The sequence below is a fragment of the Ischnura elegans genome, chromosome 4 (genome assembly GCF_921293095.1).
Source record: "Ischnura elegans chromosome 4, ioIscEleg1.1, whole genome shotgun sequence".
Classification (NCBI taxonomy): Eukaryota; Metazoa; Arthropoda; class Insecta; order Odonata; family Coenagrionidae; genus Ischnura; species Ischnura elegans.
Window position 1 is genome coordinate 46,214,213 of NC_060249.1, and position 19,360 is coordinate 46,233,572.

General features: G+C 36.4%; 1 protein-coding gene across 1 annotated transcript in view; it reads right to left on the reverse strand.

The window, feature by feature from the left end:
* Nucleotides 1-5,852: 5,852 nt before the first annotated feature.
* LOC124157393 overlaps nt 5,853-19,360 on the reverse strand; it is a 238,791-nt gene continuing 225,283 nt past the window's right edge. The window contains exon 6 of the mRNA XM_046532070.1: nt 5,853-7,568. Coding sequence (XP_046388026.1) covers nt 7,456-7,568 — 113 coding nt within the window. The 3' untranslated portion in view covers nt 5,853-7,455. The remainder of the gene's footprint in view (nt 7,569-19,360) is intronic.

Genomic DNA, 19,360 nt, shown 5'->3' on the forward strand with positions numbered 1-19,360 from the left:
ACGAGTTTGTGTTTCCGCGTGCGTGCCCACTCGCTTATGTGTGTGGAATGTGTTTGAGCAACGAGCTTCTCTGCAACGGAAACATCTCCTACATCCAATGTTGCAGCGGTGGAGAATGTTAGCGTTTATTCCTTTTTTGCCGAGGAAAAGAACAGTCAACAGGACACTTCAGGAAAGCTGGAAAATAAACGGTCTTCTATGCTAAACTTGACATATACCATTCTACATTGTCATTTATAGTTTAAAATGTATCAGTATCACATAAAAGAATATCACTTCCACGTGTCCATCCTTGAGGTGATATGTAAGTGACACCAGTTAAATACCACTTTGGAACCAATATTGTGATAATATAACCAGCGATGAAAAATTTCTTTAAATAAGTATCAAAGTTTGATATCACCATAATTAATGATGCTGAGGTACCGATAGAGTATCACCTGCTTAAGTAATATTAACAGGCCGGACTTTTATCGATCAATATTTTTCATTGCAGCGCACGAAACCAGTCTTCATAAAATTGATGACGAAATGATTTCTACTTTTTGGCATTTATGTGATATCTAAATTTTCTAGTAAAGAATGCACCCTCTTTTGATACAGATTTTACATCAAAATAGGATATCTGTTAAAAATCACGTAACATATAAATTTATAGGCACTTCAAACGGATGTATTACGTCAGCCATGACAGTATTTTAGTGAAGTGACGCAATGTGCTTAAAAAATATTTTTTCTCATTGTGGTTTCTCGAAATGGAGAGGGGTACTTTACAATCAATTAATTTTGGAATCTGAGTTCTTAGCCATGTTCGATATGGCACCGTAATTTTTTAATTAGTCTCATATGAAACACAGATAAGAAAACGTGTGGATATTAATCCTGATCTAGCGATCTGGGTCAGGATTTGTAACCTTCCAATATTTTTCTTGGATTTACTATCGGTACCAAGTGAACTTATGCACATTGGTATACTTATGAGGACTGAAATGTTGTTCTCAGAGCGGTGAAGGTGGTAGCGTGATTTTACTGAGGAAAAAGAACATTCGATAGATAAGGAGTATAGAAATATATGCGGTGTATTAGTTAGGTTACGTTATAACCGAAGGGTGAACCGAAGAATTGAGGTACTTCATCATCATATATTCAATGGTCCAGGGGCGTAATTATGGAGAGGAAAGAGGGGATAAATAATAAAAAGAAAAATATTTCCCCCCCCCCCCGAAAAGCCTCAGAGAAATAAAAAAAATATTTAAAACTATCGTGTAGTTTTGACACATAATAACTGAATCTGCGTTAAGTTCAATTTTTAGTGTCAAAATTACGTAAAATTTATTTCCAGGCATGTCACTTTTGCAAATTTTTTACCAGGTATAGCCTTGAGGAAGAGGGATCGCCACCACAGGCCATTCCATCCCTCCCAGGTTATATTACTAGTTACGCCACTGCCATTGTCTGAGTTAACATTGAGGAATTAATGGATAGTTAACACCTTGCGAGATCCACACAACTGCACGTGTTGAACCTATACCGTTTTTAACACTCACATTTCATACACATGAGGAAGTACATTTAACCTCTTTTTAATTCACTCGATATTTCCTCGTGATAATAAAAGGTGAGTATAGAAACCAAGGGAGTTTTACCAAAAAGAATCAAGGTATATCAAAAAAAATTTAGCCTGTACAAATGTAGTGCGATGTACTGAGTTTTAGGATTTGTTCGATCATGTACAGTATATTTAGATTAAGTCTTACATTAAAATGCAAATCAGGAAATGAGTGAGTATAAAACCTGCTCTTATCATCCTGGTAAGGATTTGTTTTTTTATATTAACTTTTCCCGGATTTCGTTATAATTTCCTAGTTAGCCGTAATTATATTGGTACCGTTTTGGTGGCTGCAGTAAACTATTACTAACAAAATATCCATTTAATCTCCATAATCCTCCATAATCGATTTAAGTTGCTGCCTTTTGACTACTGGTGACGCAACCAGTCAGGCTTATTTAAAACTGCTTAATGAAATCCTAGGCTTAATGACCGTGTATGTTTTCAGTCCTCTTTCATTTCATAAAATTTATAATGTAGACAATACTTGCGTAGATAAATATACTCTGATTGAAATCAGAACTGATGAATGTATATGTCTAGTTTTAGACTTGAGCCAGGTAAAATCCACCTGAATCTTGCTCTAAGCAGACATGGTTAATTTTAATTAAATATAGCATAGAGTGGATTATGAATGGCTTGCTTTGCGTAAAATATAACCTAGTTTTCTTTTACTTAATTAATCACAACTGAACATGGAGGACCAAAATTTTCCGTCAATTTTTAGCATCGTGAAAGTGAGTGAGACCATGAGTTATATAGTATGCTGTTACATAGACTTTCACACTGACCGTACCTACCTTAGGAATATCCTCCTTTCTGCTCTTCTTTGTAGCTGAAATAATAACTACTTACAAAATTCATACCGGTTACTTTTCTACACAAATATTCTGAACCTCATCTGAAGTCTTGACCTATATTCCAAAAAAAGCCTCAATATAGTCGACATAAGTTGCATTGATTGATCATTAAAAATCTTTACCATACAACGAACAAAAGAAACGTAGAATTTACCGGTATTCCTGTTTACTTCATGTTCTAATGTCGTTCCACAAGCACAGTACCTCGCTTACCCACTTACCGTCATTCGGGTATTTAATATCATGCATCTCCTAAAATTGAGTTACACAAAATAAGAGATAACACCTTTGTACTAGCGAAAAGGCCTTTGGTTGAAGTGCTGGATATTTTTGCTTTCTTACCGCTCCCACTCCCATTTCTAGTACTTTGCGTTACATGTTCACCTCTGATCTACAATCTCTTATATTATTTTTACGTACACGGCTAAAATAATGTGAAATATTTTTAAGGGAAAAAGAAGTTGAGAAGAATCAGGAGCACCGAGCGTATCTTTCTTTTCTGGGCAGCAATCGAGGTGTTTATATAGTGAGTCCATTCACCAGTAACTGCATTTGTCACGTGGGTGATAGAAATAGATGAAGAAATGATATTTTCCGTTTGAATTTTGAGACGTCTAATATGCTTTCATTTGTCATCATTTATGACATCATTTCCATGCATATACCTATTTTTCTATTTATTAAAAATTTCCTTAATTTTGGCCGTTCCATATGTGCACGTGATAGGTTGAAAGGAATAGAATAAGAACGTTCCACGCTGGGTGTTAAGTTAAAAAGTTTCGACACCAGTTCATCCCGCACGCAAATTTTACTCCTTCTTAAACTTCGTGTATCTTCCATTTACCATGTCGCTCACCTTCTGATTCCTCTTACCTTCATGACAGGCCTAAAAAGCTGTGGCCTTAAAAGGAGCAGAGGTGGCAAAATCGGAAGAAACCCTAAAAGGTCTTTTTACGAGTTTGAACAAAAAATAAGATGAGCTATAACCGTGTGCACCCATATCCTCAACTACCATCGCTCGCGTGCATCTTTGGAAAAAATAATAAATAATACGTTTCTAAAACCAAGAAAATGTCTTGGTGTGCACGATATACGAGGTATGATCTTTATTTTTACAACCTTTTTGCCAATCACGCATTGCTATTTAGCCTCTTTCAACCTTTCGTCATCTTTTAGGCGTTTTCTTCTGTTCGTGTTTGAAATTGTTTGGGACATAAAGGCCTCTATTTTTAGTACGGAGGCGTTGGTTTTAAGTTCAATGGGGGTCGATCGCTTTTGGCGCACGCAATTTCTTTCCTTCCTTGTTCTCTGTGTACACATTTGCCTTCCATTTACCTCGACTCACTCGCCTTTCTACTCTCTCCACGTGCATGAGTAAAGAAAAAAAATATCGAGGTAAAACTTTGCGCGGTGTAGGAAGAAGCATTCTAGAGCCCATACGTGCAGCCTCTCATAATACGTTGCGTGTAGACTCTTTCTTTATTTTCCTGCGGCCGTAATTTTTTTTTCTCTTCTTTCCTTACTGCCTGCCTTTCCACCGTCGCGTGCACGTCTTGGAAAATTTCGAGGGAATCTAAAGGGAGATGCAGGGAATTGCGGAGGATGTGTATGCATGTCGCGTAGTGTTTTCAGCAGTGTTTTTTTTTTCAGGCTCTCTTCCGCGCGTACATTTTTACCACCTTCTTCCTCCTATAGGATGGGTTTGTTCCCGCTGCATACATCATATTTTTTATTTATTTTTTTTCTTGCAAGCAGGAGAAGTTTTCCTGTCCTATCCCCCTAGGAATAGCTTTTTTACGAGGAGGAGTTTCATTACCCGCGTAGAGATGCATCTCCCCCATTTGACCGTCTTCATGTTCTGCCCCATTCAACCTCCCCCATACTTTGCCATTTGACAGTCTTCCTGTTCTGCCTATCCAACCTTCCTCCTGCTACCGAGAAACTATCTACCTTCCCTCCAACTTGGATAACTTACCTCTCTGTTACGCTCAAAGCTCTCGCATCCTCTTGTCGCAGTAGATTGAAAATAAACCAAAAACCTTTTGTCGTCTACGGAGTTATTTTTTAATCTTTTTCTTACAATTTCTTCAATCCTCCCCACAAATTGTTTCCCCTTACTTCATGCAGCATCTTCTTGTAACCCCGTGGAGAGAAGAGCACCGAGTCTTTCTCAACAGCGTCTGAACTCCAATGAGGAAGTCCTCAAAGCGCTCTGTCCTTAGTTATTTCTCTCTCGTCTCCCCTTGTTTCTTTTATGTCTTCCTCTCAAGCGCCTTCCGTCTCGGCGTCGAGTGTGATCAAGGGAAAATTCTTAGGAGTGGGTACTCAGGCCGCAGACAACGCTGTCATAATCTTCGGGATGAAAGTATTCCTTCAGGTGTCTTTTGCGCTGCGGTAGAAAACTTGAGGGCTATCCAGGGCCTCCCATAACTGTTGCCTCTCTGTTTCTCTTTTTTTGTTTCCGTTCTGTTTTTGGGTCAAAAACGTTTTGGCATATATTTCAATGTCCAGAGGCTTTACACTTTATCCCCTTTCGCGATGGCAGTTGGCATACAATCGTAAAAATGGTAGAAAGGATGATCAGTAATGTAACAGCTCCGTGATGTAAAGTCAAATAAATTTTTCTGCACTTATTGTGGACTGTTTATACAAGAAGAGTCGTATTATAAAAAACTCTTTAGGAAAGACTTTTTTATCATACGAAATGTTTCTATTATGAAATTTGTTTGCAAATTATGATATTATTTTCTGTATATTATTAGTTTTTCTCTATTGCTTGCTTAGTGATTTAAGTGCCGTATCATTTTAATACTTTATCATGAAACACGAAAACTGAAGCTTAGAACATCCCCACGTTTAGTTTTTCAAGTACATCGTTAACTATAACGCTCATAAGGAACGTAGAGTACAGTAAAACATTAAACCTGGCTATACACTGCTCAGGTTCAGTGCAGGTAAATCTCACAAATTACATTAGTTTAAAAAGTATTTGTTTTTTGATTGCTCATCGCTTGAATCACGTGTATCAAGCTATTTTGTTGATAGTTCGTTTTTCGATCTTCAATGGCATTTTTTAAGGAATGCTCCTCATTTGAATAGACATTGGTGGATACTATTAAATCATTTTGCAAAAGAGTGAACATTTAGATCGGCATCTGTGAGTGTAGTTAAATTTACTGCAACTTAATATTTTGAAATATATTATCTAAGATATCATTATATTGCAGTTAATCAATTATTGGTTTTGCATACTTCTTTTCCTAACTGTCGACTGTTTCGTAAAGTGAAGGCCCCGAATTTTACACTTTCGTTGGTGATGAAATAATTTTTGGTAATTTATTCATTTATTAACCGTTTAATATGAAGGGCAATGAAAAAGGTTCTTTAAAGCTAGCTTCCTTTATTCAATCATCTGTACATAAGTTTTCTTATTCACCATGTTTTCATGTGAAATATTCACTCTTCATTCGTCTCAACTTTTATGGAAAAACAGAAATGCCCATTCTTTGACATGCAGAAGGGAGAATATATTAAGAGGTAACACAAACATTGGGTGATATAACAACACTCAGAATTATATAATCACTTTCGCGTCCGGATGGCTTTCCGTGTAATTATTTAGATGGTAATGAGCTCTGAATTTTTTACTTTAATTTTTTCACTTCGTTATTTATGCTTTCAAAAACATTTCATCGCCTTCACTCCGTAAAAAGGTCATTTTTAGTGTGCATACCTGGCATGCCCTGCGTAATACACTCGTAATGACAAAGCTCCACTTATCGTCGGTAAAGACGCTCATTACGACAATTAGTAGATGTAAAAAAAAACAAACGAATCCATGCTCTCTATTCAATATTGATTGAGAGACAAACACCATACTAAAGAGTTCAACGTGTTCCAATTCACTTTCACAGTCAGGAGTGGTAATTTTCCCCGGTAAAGTTTCCCGCTTTAATAGCTGTAGAGAGACTTTACACTTCTGCTAAACCTTTCACATCGTTGTCTTCTTTAATGATATTATTCCTCTTACTTTGAACCCCTCGCACGCTTGTAAATCATTAGATAACTGTTTTTCTTCGGGAAAACATCCCGCAAAATGAACTTTCAACACTGAAAAGTTTTTTTAAAAACGATAGATCGTGAAGAAACATACAAAAAATTCCACAGACTTACGTGCATATTAGTGTGCAGTTACACTTCTTAAAGACTAGATAGCACTTTCAGATAAATCACGTTATAAACAGCGACCAGCCATTTTTAACCCAAAAACCAATGGGCCCGTCGCTCTCGAACCATATCTCCTTTTATGAGGAAATGACCCTCTTAATCAACGTCTGCAAAGTAATTTTCATAGCAAGATTTTTCGATCACAATCACCGGTTTTTTCATCATCCTGTCCCATGTTATCTTACGCAAAAGGCGCATTTTTAGATACGCTCATTGCTTTTTCACATGCACTCGCAACCACCGCCACAATTTCACTCAGGAAAACTACACCAGTAATTTTCAAGACAGGTAGTAGGTAATGTCCTTTTCTCGAAAATATCCAGTGCTTATCGGAGAGCCTGGTACTGGCACATGGTCACTAAGATCACACAGTGCCGCCTTGTTTACTGGAGTTCAAATCACTGTCCACGCATTGGCGATCGCGAACACTTTTAAACTGCGTCACCACTTCTTCCACGGTAAAATACCTAACACCGCTCACTTCACAAACAAATCCTTCGCCATACTTTTTTTAAGGGGAGTTATAGGGTTGAATCACACCAAGGGCACGAAGAATAATGAAAGCAATCGGGTGGTTAATGTCTCTCCTTAAACAAAAGAAGCACTGCGCTCTCTTTCACGCTTTTCTTTCTTTCACTGGCTGCACTCCGGTACGTTCTCCCCGTCACCAAGTGGGCTGTCCACCGCGATCCTTACGATGAGAGCCTTCCCACGCGTCGTTGCGCTCTGCGCCATCTTGTCCGTATTAAGTCCTCGTGGTCACGTGTGGATCTGCTGTTCTCGTAGGAGATGTTGTCCACGGTAGGCGAGGAGCTCAGGACTCAGCAGGAGGGCGATGATGACTATTGCCCACATGGAGTATCCTGGATATGCTGGGAGAAAAAAGAAAAATAAGATTCAGCTCAATAGAACCAAAAATAATTTTGCGGCTAGAATTTTCTTGCCCAAAAACATTCTCATGATTTTGACCCACAAAAATTTCCCACGGTAAAACCTGTTTTTCTTATTTTTATAATACAACATATATTTCGCTTGAAATCCCCGTTACTTTCCCTGGTTTTCCATTATTATCAAGGGAAATGCAGACGAGTTTAAAAAAAGTACTTGGATCGCAATTGTCCTTTCGTAATTTAAAGAGAGTTCATCCGAATACCACAACTCTATTCCCCCAAATCAACACATCATCCTATAATAGATATCAGTTACATGCCTTTGAGTAAAGGATTACTGAGTGTACGTTTTTTAAGTTCAAAGTGCTCTGCGTCCAGAATTTTCCAAAATATATTTTAGTGAAATGAACTCACCTTGACTTTCCACATGATAAAACTCAGTATTGGGTTATGTTACAGCATGATTACCTACTTATCACGTGACTACATTTCAAAAGGTTGTCATGTATCTCATTACTGTGGGCTCTACTTGGATATGAATCGTGCCTTTTTTATTTATATATCTGTAAATTGAGCATGTGAATGCAGGTGTTGGTTTTTATATTCAAAGAAATTTTTTTTTTATCTAAAACTAGGTCAGTAAAAAGGGCATTGATTCTTTTCCGTGAGGAAACATCAAAATAAACATGAAGTTGAGGAAAACCATGCTCTTTATTCCATGGAAATTTGGACATAAAATAATATATCCTTAATTACCTTCATTTTTGGAAAAAGTATGCTGCCGGTGATGGAGCAAGTTTTAGTTGTTTACATTTGTTTGTCCAGGTTGGCTATTGTGCGAACAAATAATACGTAATTATTTAGTTCATTAGGAGACAGGTGGTCAAAAGATGACCCTGCCGAGGTTAATTAGCCGGAAACGGTTGAGTTTCATTTGCGGAATAACAGGTCCACAAACAGTGCCGATGTTATATCAAGCGAGCGAATGATAGGAAGGAAGAGCGCGCGATAGCTGTATATTTTCTGTTAAAATATCAAATTTGAAACTACTTTTGATGCTCATATGGCCTGAAAAAAGGGTATTCGAAGAACAGACTGAAATAAGTTAGTTTTAATTACACGTAGTGAGTTCGTGACCCACTTCTCAACAAATCCATACCTATGACATCAAAAGAAATATTTATGACTTAAACCAATTTAGTATTTCAATTAGTACTCGTTAATAATAGATCGAGTGGCATTTCTCATTTTTGAAGCAGTTAAAATTATGCATATACTTTTATAGGAATGGTTCAACATTTTAAGTATGAATTGTAATATCAAACCAGAAACACAAAGGTTTCGAATGGACGAGTGTAGGAAGGCCTTATCGCTAAATTCCAGTATATGCTTGGAGCCACCTGATTGCTTTCTAAATGAACGTCACTCATGTCTCTAGTGCGCTAATGACAATCCTGCATTGCGTCTTCAAAAAAAATTCCTGTACACATTTCTTGTGGAATAATGACTATCAAACGGAACACCATATGGATGTAGAATGATAAATTTTGAACATTTTCTATATTCTACGACATATTCATACATTTTAATCCGAGATATGAGTAAATAAGGCTTTAATACAGTTTAATCGTATATAAACCTTCTCTTACAATCGATTTACTTACTCAATATCAAAATAATTTTGCCACCGATAACGGCTACAAGTTTAGTTCTCCCTCTTTTACGCAATTTGATGTATGCGTATTGGTAGAATAATAATGATCAAACGGACCACTAAATGTATGTAGAATAATAAATTTTCAAACTTTTCCAAAACAAAACCATGTATTTCTTCTCTGAGATAAGTACCTTCTTATTAACATCAATTTACAAATTCTTTACCAAATTGCTTGTTCCGCCGATCATGGCAATAAGTATAGCTCAACTGTTCTTTAATGCAATTGATATTCGAGGATGTTTAAGGTAGCCCAGTTATATGAATTCTTTCGCGTGATTTTTGAACGCATCGAATGTTTTACGAAAGAAATTTTGGCATGTAATATTTTCAGGTTAGATAAATTCCCTTTGGCTCTCCAATAATAATTCAGAACAATTGCCTTGGTACTGCAATTTATCAAATCCTCTCACGGGATATTCGAATCCCATTTTGCAAGCTTACGAGGAACTTGGGAGGCAGAGGATTTGGTGCTCTAGATCTTCTTGCCGGGAAAATATATTGGTCCACTTAAGGGATACAAGACAGATGCTTCATCCTTTCCCATCGATAATCTTTGGCATCTATATTGGCGCCCCCAACGCTATTCCATCCCGCATGAATGAAACGCTCCATAAAAATCACAGCCAGACGACCTGAGAAGGATGGCATTGAGATCAGGAAGCGTATTTTCAAGCTTTCCTGCTCTCATCTCAATATTCCTCTCCCTCTCCTCTTTTCCCTGCTGGTTTTATTGGTGGCTTCTCAAGAGTAGGCACTGCACGCGGAATAAAACTTCAAGAATTCGCCTGTGTGCATCCTCGCTTCCCTAAAGATCAACGGAGACACACATATTACTGACGAGGATCTTTAAGTCGGCCTATGAATGTGTTGACAACGACCGCGCATTTAAATGAGTTCACAAAAGTCACTATTTGCGTCGCCGACGAACAAATTGAGGTAATTGGGGAAATTAGGTATAATTTGTGGTTTTAACCAAAATTTATATATATGATGATGTGATCCATCGAATGCATAAAAGCTCCTCGCAATTACAAAAAGTGTCCAGCAAAATATTGGAAAAAATTTTATTGCATTGCACTCATCACCGTGTCGTGGATATTTTTTTAAACCGATTAAAATGCAACCGAAGTAGCAACAGAAATAGACTTCTATGGGAAGGAATTGGGCCTCCTCTATGCAGTCCCCTTGAACGTATTAAGAAAGATATCGTATTGCCCACAATTTTATTAACAGAGTACTACATGTATCAATTTCTATGTAATCATCATTGGGTACTAACCGAAACTAACAAAAATTTCCATTTCCGACGAATATACTTATATAGTTATGTATATGTAATACTCGTATAAATATATATGCCTTCAAAATACCTGTGGGAAAATATATATATGTTGAAATTGGAAGTTTTTTAGATTCTGTTTGTACCTGATGATGTTTGTATAATTATTGAAACATATGTGGTACTCTGTTAATAATATTGTGGGCAATACGATATCTTCGTTGATCTTTAGTTATGCTGTTCCACTACATCTGTCCACAAAAAGTTGACTCAGGTCACTATTCTAACGCCTCCATCAGATAGTCGGAGTAGTCATTCTCCTACAGCAGCGTAAATATTTATGCTGAAGGACGAAGTAACAGAGTTTACTAATCAGCAGTAGCTGCCGTTGGGGTGTTTTCTCGTATTAGCATTTTTGTGAATTTTTAATCATAAAGTGACTATACCTGTGCGCTTCCAAATAATAATGTTTTGATTGTGGGTGTGGTAAATAGATAGAATAGCTCAAAATTAGTAACTACTAATTTATTTCAAACTTAGATTTTTCAAATACCAATGCGTTATTAATTATCATTCTTTAAAGTTACTTTCCAAAAACGAAAATTCACAAATTGAAATAAATACTTAGCAGTACTCTACGATTATACCTTGGAAATCGTAGAAAATCGCAAATAATATATTCTATTACGGAAAAATTCCACTCTATCACTCTTGAACCTTGGAATTTAATATAAAATTAACATAGTAAGATCTGTGTTAGGGCGTTCCTATTTTTTTATTCAAATCTCTCATCGCTATATTTTTTTCCTTCTCATCTTTTCCCTGCCGGTTTTATCGGTGGCTCCTAAAGAGCAGGATATTCACGCTGAGGAAAACTTCAAGTATTCATCTGTTTGTATCCTCACTTATCTATTCCAATGCCTCCACCAGTGACTCGGAGTTGTTCCTCATCCACAGCGTCATAAATATTTATGCTGTAGTACGAAGCTGCAGGGTTTACGTAACAGCAATAGCCACCCTTGGGTTGTTTCTCATATATTTTATTTTCATGAATGTTAAATTTTAAATTTACTAAGCCAGCGCGCTTCCAAATTATTATTTTTTATTCAGTATGTGGTAAAATGAGGAGAAAAGCTCAAAATGAGTAACCGCTAATTTATTTCGCTATTAATTTTTTCAATTAGCAATAAATTATTTATTATATTTTGTTGAGGTAACTTTTCAAGAAAAAATTCATATATTTCTTCTCACATATCCACATTATCTCGTAGAAATCCTGGAAAATTGGAAGTATTTAATTCAACATGTAAAAATTCCGCTTCACCACGATTGAATATTCGGATTTTACTGGGTAATGTAAAGTGCAGGATCTGCATTTGGACCATTGTATGTTTTTTTCCAAACCGCTCAGTTTTTTCACCAATTAAAATGTATTTTTTTTCATTTTTGAAGTCGTTTCCGTGTATTTTAACGATTTATCCATTTTAATGGAAGTGATATTATTACATCACACTACATCATTATGTTTTTTGACCCAGATATTGTTACGAAGTTATCTAAGTTAATGCTTTTTAGTCGCAGGCGATGGATTATCACTCATTCTGGGATGTTTTTCCAATTCATTTTCCCCGTCCACCTCTCACAACGGGGATTGCTTCTGGATTCTGCATAGGCTTTACCGAAATCAAATCCCGGGATAGGTGGATAAATGACACTCTATAGACCAGCGCCTTTGCAAGTTGCGATTTTATTGATTCAGTGTGTGGTAAAAAGGGAAGAAGAGCTGAAAATGAGTAACCGGTAATTGCTTTTGCGATTCCGTTTTTCAAGTACCAAAAGCATAATTAACTAGAGATCTGTAGGAATAGGGGTTCATTCAGCTGTGCATGAATAGATGAGGTGATTCTTCGGGGGAAATAAATTTATTCTTCAAAGTTTCTGATAACAGCGAAGCAGCCTCATTCATGCCTCCGAAGACCCTTTGCGTCGATGAGATTAATGGGGCTGGATAAGATGCTCCAATTCGAGACAAAACGTGCGATTGTCTGTACATATTGTGGGTCCTGCACTTGCATTATCTATTTGTTCGAGCATTTCAAATGTCTAAGCAAGTTCTGAATTAAACTCATTGGAGTTCTATTATCTCATTTAGGAGAGGACTGAGTTTTTTGCGTTTTTAACTAATTGAATGACCTTAGCTCCGAATGTATTGAATAATGAGCAAGAATATTCGAAAGATAAGGCGTAAAATCTTTAAATCTGTATACTGTATAGGCTTAAAAAGCGTAAGTAACAATATTTAGTTTGAAACTACAAAAAATGCCTCTTAAATTTTTCGTAAAATGTTTCAAAGCGATAATATTTTAAGAAGTTTTCTGTTTAAGATTTTTTTCCTCAAGCAGGGATGCTGCTGAGCCCCGCTAGCTTTTAGAAATTATTTCTCCGAGGCAATTTTACTTTGTGTAAAGCACTGCAAAAATTAGCAGATGTCTGCCATTTTATTTTAAATAACGTAAATTATTTTCAATGAAATAGCAGACATCTCCCAAGGATCTAAATCTAATCTATTTTAATCTAATATAAATTTATATATGCTTGGAAGATGTGTAATTAATATAATGCCTTTTTGACGATATTTTATTTGCATGAATTGTTTTTATTCAGCACGCTGGATTAATTTCTTCTCTTACACTTTATTTTTTCTTGATAAGATATTGACATAAGTAAGATTGAAATCTGAATTTCACCATAAAATTATTACAACAGTTGATTTTTAAATAATATTGAAAATTGGGAATCGGGCTTCGAATAAAAGTTTTTAGGTGAAAGTAGCACCTAAGAAATTTTTTTAGGTGAAATCAGTTACATATATGAGCATATTAAAATATAGGATATCTGTAAAAGCTGAGTTGGGCGAAATTGGGTAAATAATAAATTAAAATTGAGAATTGCAATGTGTTCCCAAGGACTTCCAATCGAGGCGTAAGAGAAACGCTTCAATGTGGTTGCCTGAAATTTTCTTTAATTTTTACGTAGAGACTATAATATTTCCATATTATTTTATTCCATATTCCGCAATACTTTCTCCAAGCACTTAGTATTTTGTAAAATGTAATGCAGACTCTCCTCGAAGTGCGTCATTCCTTTTTACATGCAATACCTACACGTATTTTTCTCTCCGTGCTGTCAGGACCGTGAATAACTTCATAATTTATGGTTATGAGTAATGCATGAGTATGCAGGGAATGGCTTATATATCTCTCCACCTCTCTCTCTCTCTTTCCCCTCAATCTTCCTCACATATGACTCTCCAGGGGCTCTGGAGGGGGTCTCCACTCATATAGCGAGGGGCATCACTTATAAAAGACAACGGTTTTCTTCGAGGAGCTCGGGTGCCTGTGTAGACGCCTCGCTGGGGACTCTTAAAAAGGGTTGCTAGAGTATCTCGGGGGGGGAGGGGGCTGGGGTGGTGGGGCTCATATCTCCGTCGGTATGGCTCTAGGTTGTAAAGAGCGCACATTTCTCGCGTGGAGACGGTTGTTGAGGAACGCATGAGATGAACAAGGAGAGAGAAAATTTTGCTGAGACATGGAAAGGCTAGAAAAAAAGGGAGGTCGCTGGTATAGTGCTCAGATCTGGCCCTAGTAGAGTGGATTATTAACTTAAGGATAAAAATATAGCGTACTATTCCTAGTTTTTCTTGGTGGAACACCATATTTAGATATAAACGAACCACTCTAGTAATGGATCAAAAAGTTTTGTAAATTATTTTTTTTATTTTAAATCCGCCAACCTAAAATACCTATAGCGGTTTCAACTTATTACATTCATTGTCAAGGTCTCTCAAAATTTTACGACACCTTGAAAATAACGGTAGAGGTTGAATCCACTTAGAAAGATTTTTTAAATTTCAATCACGTCATTAATTTATCAACATTTACCGATGCAAGTCCACATCCTGTGACATATGGTACAATTAAAGTTTTACCAGAATATCAATCTCAACGAGAGCACCTTTTATGGAAGACCATTTTGTTTAATCCTTCTTGGAAATGCAAGGGCCTTGCATATTATTAATACTTATAGTTTATTCACAATTGGTTCATTGCAAAAACTGCAGTTTATCCTAATCAAATCATGTTTCATAGTGACGTAAACGATTGGCATTTAAGTTCAAAATTATGACCCATGCACTTCTTATCACCCAGAAATGTAAGCAGGAATTTCACTTTATGTATCCAAATTGGTGTGGTCATAGGAATTTCCACCTATGTTAGGAGGCATTTCACAATATCATACGCAGGCAGTTTTTAATTTATGTGCTAAAATTACGTTAATTAAAAATCTTTTCGTCTGAGATGATGACTCAATTTCGAAGATTTGCTCATGACAATTTATTTCAATGTCATAATGATATAAGTGCCATTTGTATGAGAAAGAAACGTCTGTTTAAGAAATACAAGGTACAATTAAGTTTAAGCTTCGAGGAACTAAGAAGATTCCATTCAATAAACAGAAAGATTACATTGCTCGCGGTATTTCGTACCGTAACGACGCGTATTGACCAACGTTTTCTGCATGTTAGATGCCTTTTTTATTTCAATACTTGATTTTCTAATAATAGATTTAACAAGTCTTGTCTAGTTCCACTTAATCATAGTAGGTAATGATACACTGATTTTGCTGTTTAATGTGGAGTTTTCTTGTAGAAAAAAAATATATTAGAAACGATTGCAATTTCGAACATCAAGTATCCGGGAATTATTTTCTACCTTATCTGATAAAATTTTAAACAGTATTGCATGCTTTAATTCGTAAATATTCCAACCTTGAAGCATGACGTTATATTGCGAAATTTATCTCTACCTTTCGTAACACATATATCGCGATAGACAAGGTCACATGGAACGAACGAGTCGTGGCGATAATCTAAATCCAGGACCCGGTTCCCTTTGGTTGGACAGCACCAGCTGGATAGGAGGAGATAAGGCACCGTTCCCTTTCCCTGAATCAGCCGCTGCAATATTTCTGTGTCTGCCTCCACTTTCGACGTGTGTCCCGTGATACGCCCCTAACGGGTGAGGATAAATTGTGGGGAAGATTTGGTGGTGAGTTTCACTAAGTTGATGGTATTATGCGTCGGAATGAACAGGAGAGACTAACTTCTATGTGGATAATAGTATCTATTGGTTAAGTTTTGAGGTAAAATGGTTATAGTTAAGAGTTTGCCATAAATACGTAAATTCATCAAATGTCTATTGTGTAATTATAAACAACTTCTTCAACGTCTTTAATTTTTGGCTTAAATATCATTTTAAAAAAGAAAAGTGGGATTGGACAAGCAACCGTAGCTGGGTGATGAAAAACCCAACAAGACGGGATACGCACGTCTAAGTGAACAGATGAGAAATTTACTCGAGCACACCTCTACCGAGTCGCTGTAGTCGGGTAACACCAATTTAAATTTAAGATAGCGCTAAGTAGTCAGTGAATTTCTTTGGCTGTGCATAAGAAACGGCGATCTAAATTAAATACACTTGCTCGTTTAAGTCCGAAGATCCTAGGACATATTTTTCAAATTAAAAATAGATTTTTGCATTCGAAAATTCAAAATTATGCTGAAAAGGATAAATACATGTTCTCTGGCTTATTATTTTAAAATTCAGGCAGAAGGGCTGCTTTTGGATGTGATCGGATATTTTCCTATGCTCAGGAAATTTTAATCGTTTCATTGAAACTAGGATTGTGCGAATACTTTTACTTTATTAATATCTTCTATGAATAACCTAAATTTCGATATACTTTAAGTGACGCAAGATTAAGGCGCAAGACGCAAGGGGAAATAAAATGGCTTTCGAAATGGTGTTGTATTGTACTTGTCATTTGATTTTTCTGGAAGGTGTTTCAACAGTTGTTGCGTATGCAATAAACTTTTGCTGATCTAATTTTCTGATGCTCTGCCATCTACAATTTACGTCTTTCTATCAATTAAAATCCTTACTTCGAATGGTGCGGTAATAGAATGAAAGGGGACAAGCGGATGGAGCACCTTTTTCTCCCTTGCCCTAAAATCGCAATATTTCACCTTCCGACGTACGTCTTTGCGATACACCCCGATATCGTGGACGAGATTGAAAATAAAAGAAAATGCGGCGGTGGATTCTCAGGGAGGAGACGAGGTGGGCCGGTGGATGGGGCGTGGTTGGGTATTGGTGGAAAGGGAAATGAAAAGGTTTTGAGAAAGGGTTTTCGGAGGTTTCCTTTTTTTTCGTGTTTCGGCACGGGCGAGGAGGTGGGAAAGAGGGAGTTGGCGATCGTGGGAGTGCGATGGTGTGTCCGAAGTGAGAAGGGACCGATAGGATCCACCTTCCGCTCGTCCCTCTTTCCCACTTCCGACGCTCAGCGAATCTCCTCACCCACCCACGGAGTTTCGGGTTAAGAGAGAGGTTTCGGAATGTCGAAGAAACGTATGAGCTCTCGCGTGGTTTTATTCTTCTTCTAACACTTATTAAATTCTGCATTGGCGCAGCGAGGGGTGTGTTTTGGGGGATAAAACTCCCACCCAGAACTCAGAGAAATTTTAAAATTTAATTCATTTCACTTGATTGGATAAATACTACCTGTAGAATAGTGTAAGGATTAGAAAGCGTTATAACTCACCATTTTCTACCATTTATCTTAAACATTTTCTGGGAGAGGGCATCCGCACCTCCCATATTTATTATTATCTCTATAATGTTTCCTGTATTTTTGCTAAATTGATTTTTTTCGTGACCTCAATTGAAATAGTAATTAATTTAGTCTTTGAATATAGGCCAAGGAAATAAAATGCAAAAATGATTGCCGACGTTTCAATGTATTTCTTACATCTTGATCAGGGCCATGAATAATGGTTACAGTAAATTAATACGTGAAGACATGAACGATTTTTACAATTTCTTTTTTGCAGTAATAAATATAAAATGTTAAATGAATGCTATCATAAAAAATTAAGAACACAATACAAGAATTTGTAATACTTTATCTGTACTTTGTTTATCAATTGTAGCTGGCGGGTAAAATATCATGGTTACCATTAATTAGGATTAAAAATAAATTTTACTGATATTGATTATTTCTAACATTTTATTGCATTCATTTTAATTTTAAGAAGTGATAATCAAATTTTTAAACATTCATTTTTTTGTTATTTTCATAACCTAAAATTTCAGCATTATCAAAATCAAAAGTATGGCTATTGTCTACACTGGGCTTTGTAAGGGAACATGGTGTTATTCCATCGTTTATTGATGATTTGTGTGGAGAAATCCTGTTCTTTAAATATTGTGATGTTCGTATTTGTTAAATGTGAACGAATTTTTCAGTGACTTATCGTAACTTGATTAGGGATTGGTGTGAAAAAAAGATTAAGGGAATAAGTTAACTTGGAACGCCACGTAGTGGTTATTATGGCCACAGGTGCAACGGGCTTAAACGATCTCTTTATAACTGTATTTATATATCCTTCGTACTATGTAAACGTTATAAGTATCCGTAAAGAGGCAAGTTATTACATTTGTATTCCTCAATAGTATTACTACCCCCTTACGGGCGGTTTGCTTTGGGCATACTCGGACATAGTTTGTCGTAATTTTCTGTCATCTTTGTGTCTTAATGGCTTAGTTTTCTCCATTCAGCATTATTATCATAATTTTTGTAAACTTCCAAATTTTATGATCCCTAAGTTTATCAAACTTTCCTTAGAATAGCTATTTCATAGAATATTCTAGCTTACAACATCGAATGAGAATAAAATAAACCCGCTATCTCGTGATTTATGAACCGCGGCCAAAATAATTGCATTGGAAATCCCAAGTAGGTGGACAAGTTCAGACATTTTATAGTGAAGTTACCCGGGATCTTCAGTTAGCATAATGTTGCAGTAGAAGAATGGAATGCACCATTGAGGCCAATTATTGCAGTTGAATTTTAGAAAATAATTACATTTTTCTTTAAAGCATGGTACATTACCGATTTCTGGTCGAGTTCTCTAGCCGTGATAAACCCTTCCGTGACTGTGCCTAAAAACTTTTTGTTAAAACATGAACGACTGTGCGGGTTATCTCATGTACGCCATTTTTAATTCGTAAATTTTACGTTGTATTTTAGTACTCCCGGAAATTCAACACCGTGGCTCATTTTTTAATGATACCACATTTTCCTTGAAGGATACTCGGGAATTCCACCGGGTCAGGTTCTCCAACTCCATCTCGGCAGACTGTTCAAAGTACGAGTAGTCCAACGTCATCAGGGCATGCCATATTTTTTTGTAAAAATTATAAATACAATTATACGGGGCTACATTTAGATTTTCACATTGACTTTCATGCGAATTGGCAGAAATCTTTCATATTTTGCTGTTGTAACTGCACATTAGCTTAGATGCTATGAATAAACAAGAACGAAAGGTGCTATCATGTAGAATATTGGCGCTGTTGAAGATACAATACAGTAAAATACATTGCATTCAACTTTTATCTCTTCACTCATGTAACAAACATTTTTTTCTTCCAGCCTATGGCTGTGCGGGGTTATTCATTTACCCCACCAATAAAAATTGAAGTTTTAAAAAATTTCTAAATAACGAAAAAGTGGTTGAGCTCAAATACAAAAAAATATCAATGGTACAAAATATAAAAAAAACTATACAACATTTACATAATTTGGGGTGGGTGAGTTATCCCGAAAAGTCACATAAGGGTTAAGTCTAAAGAGTTTTTGCAAATTATGTATTGCAGG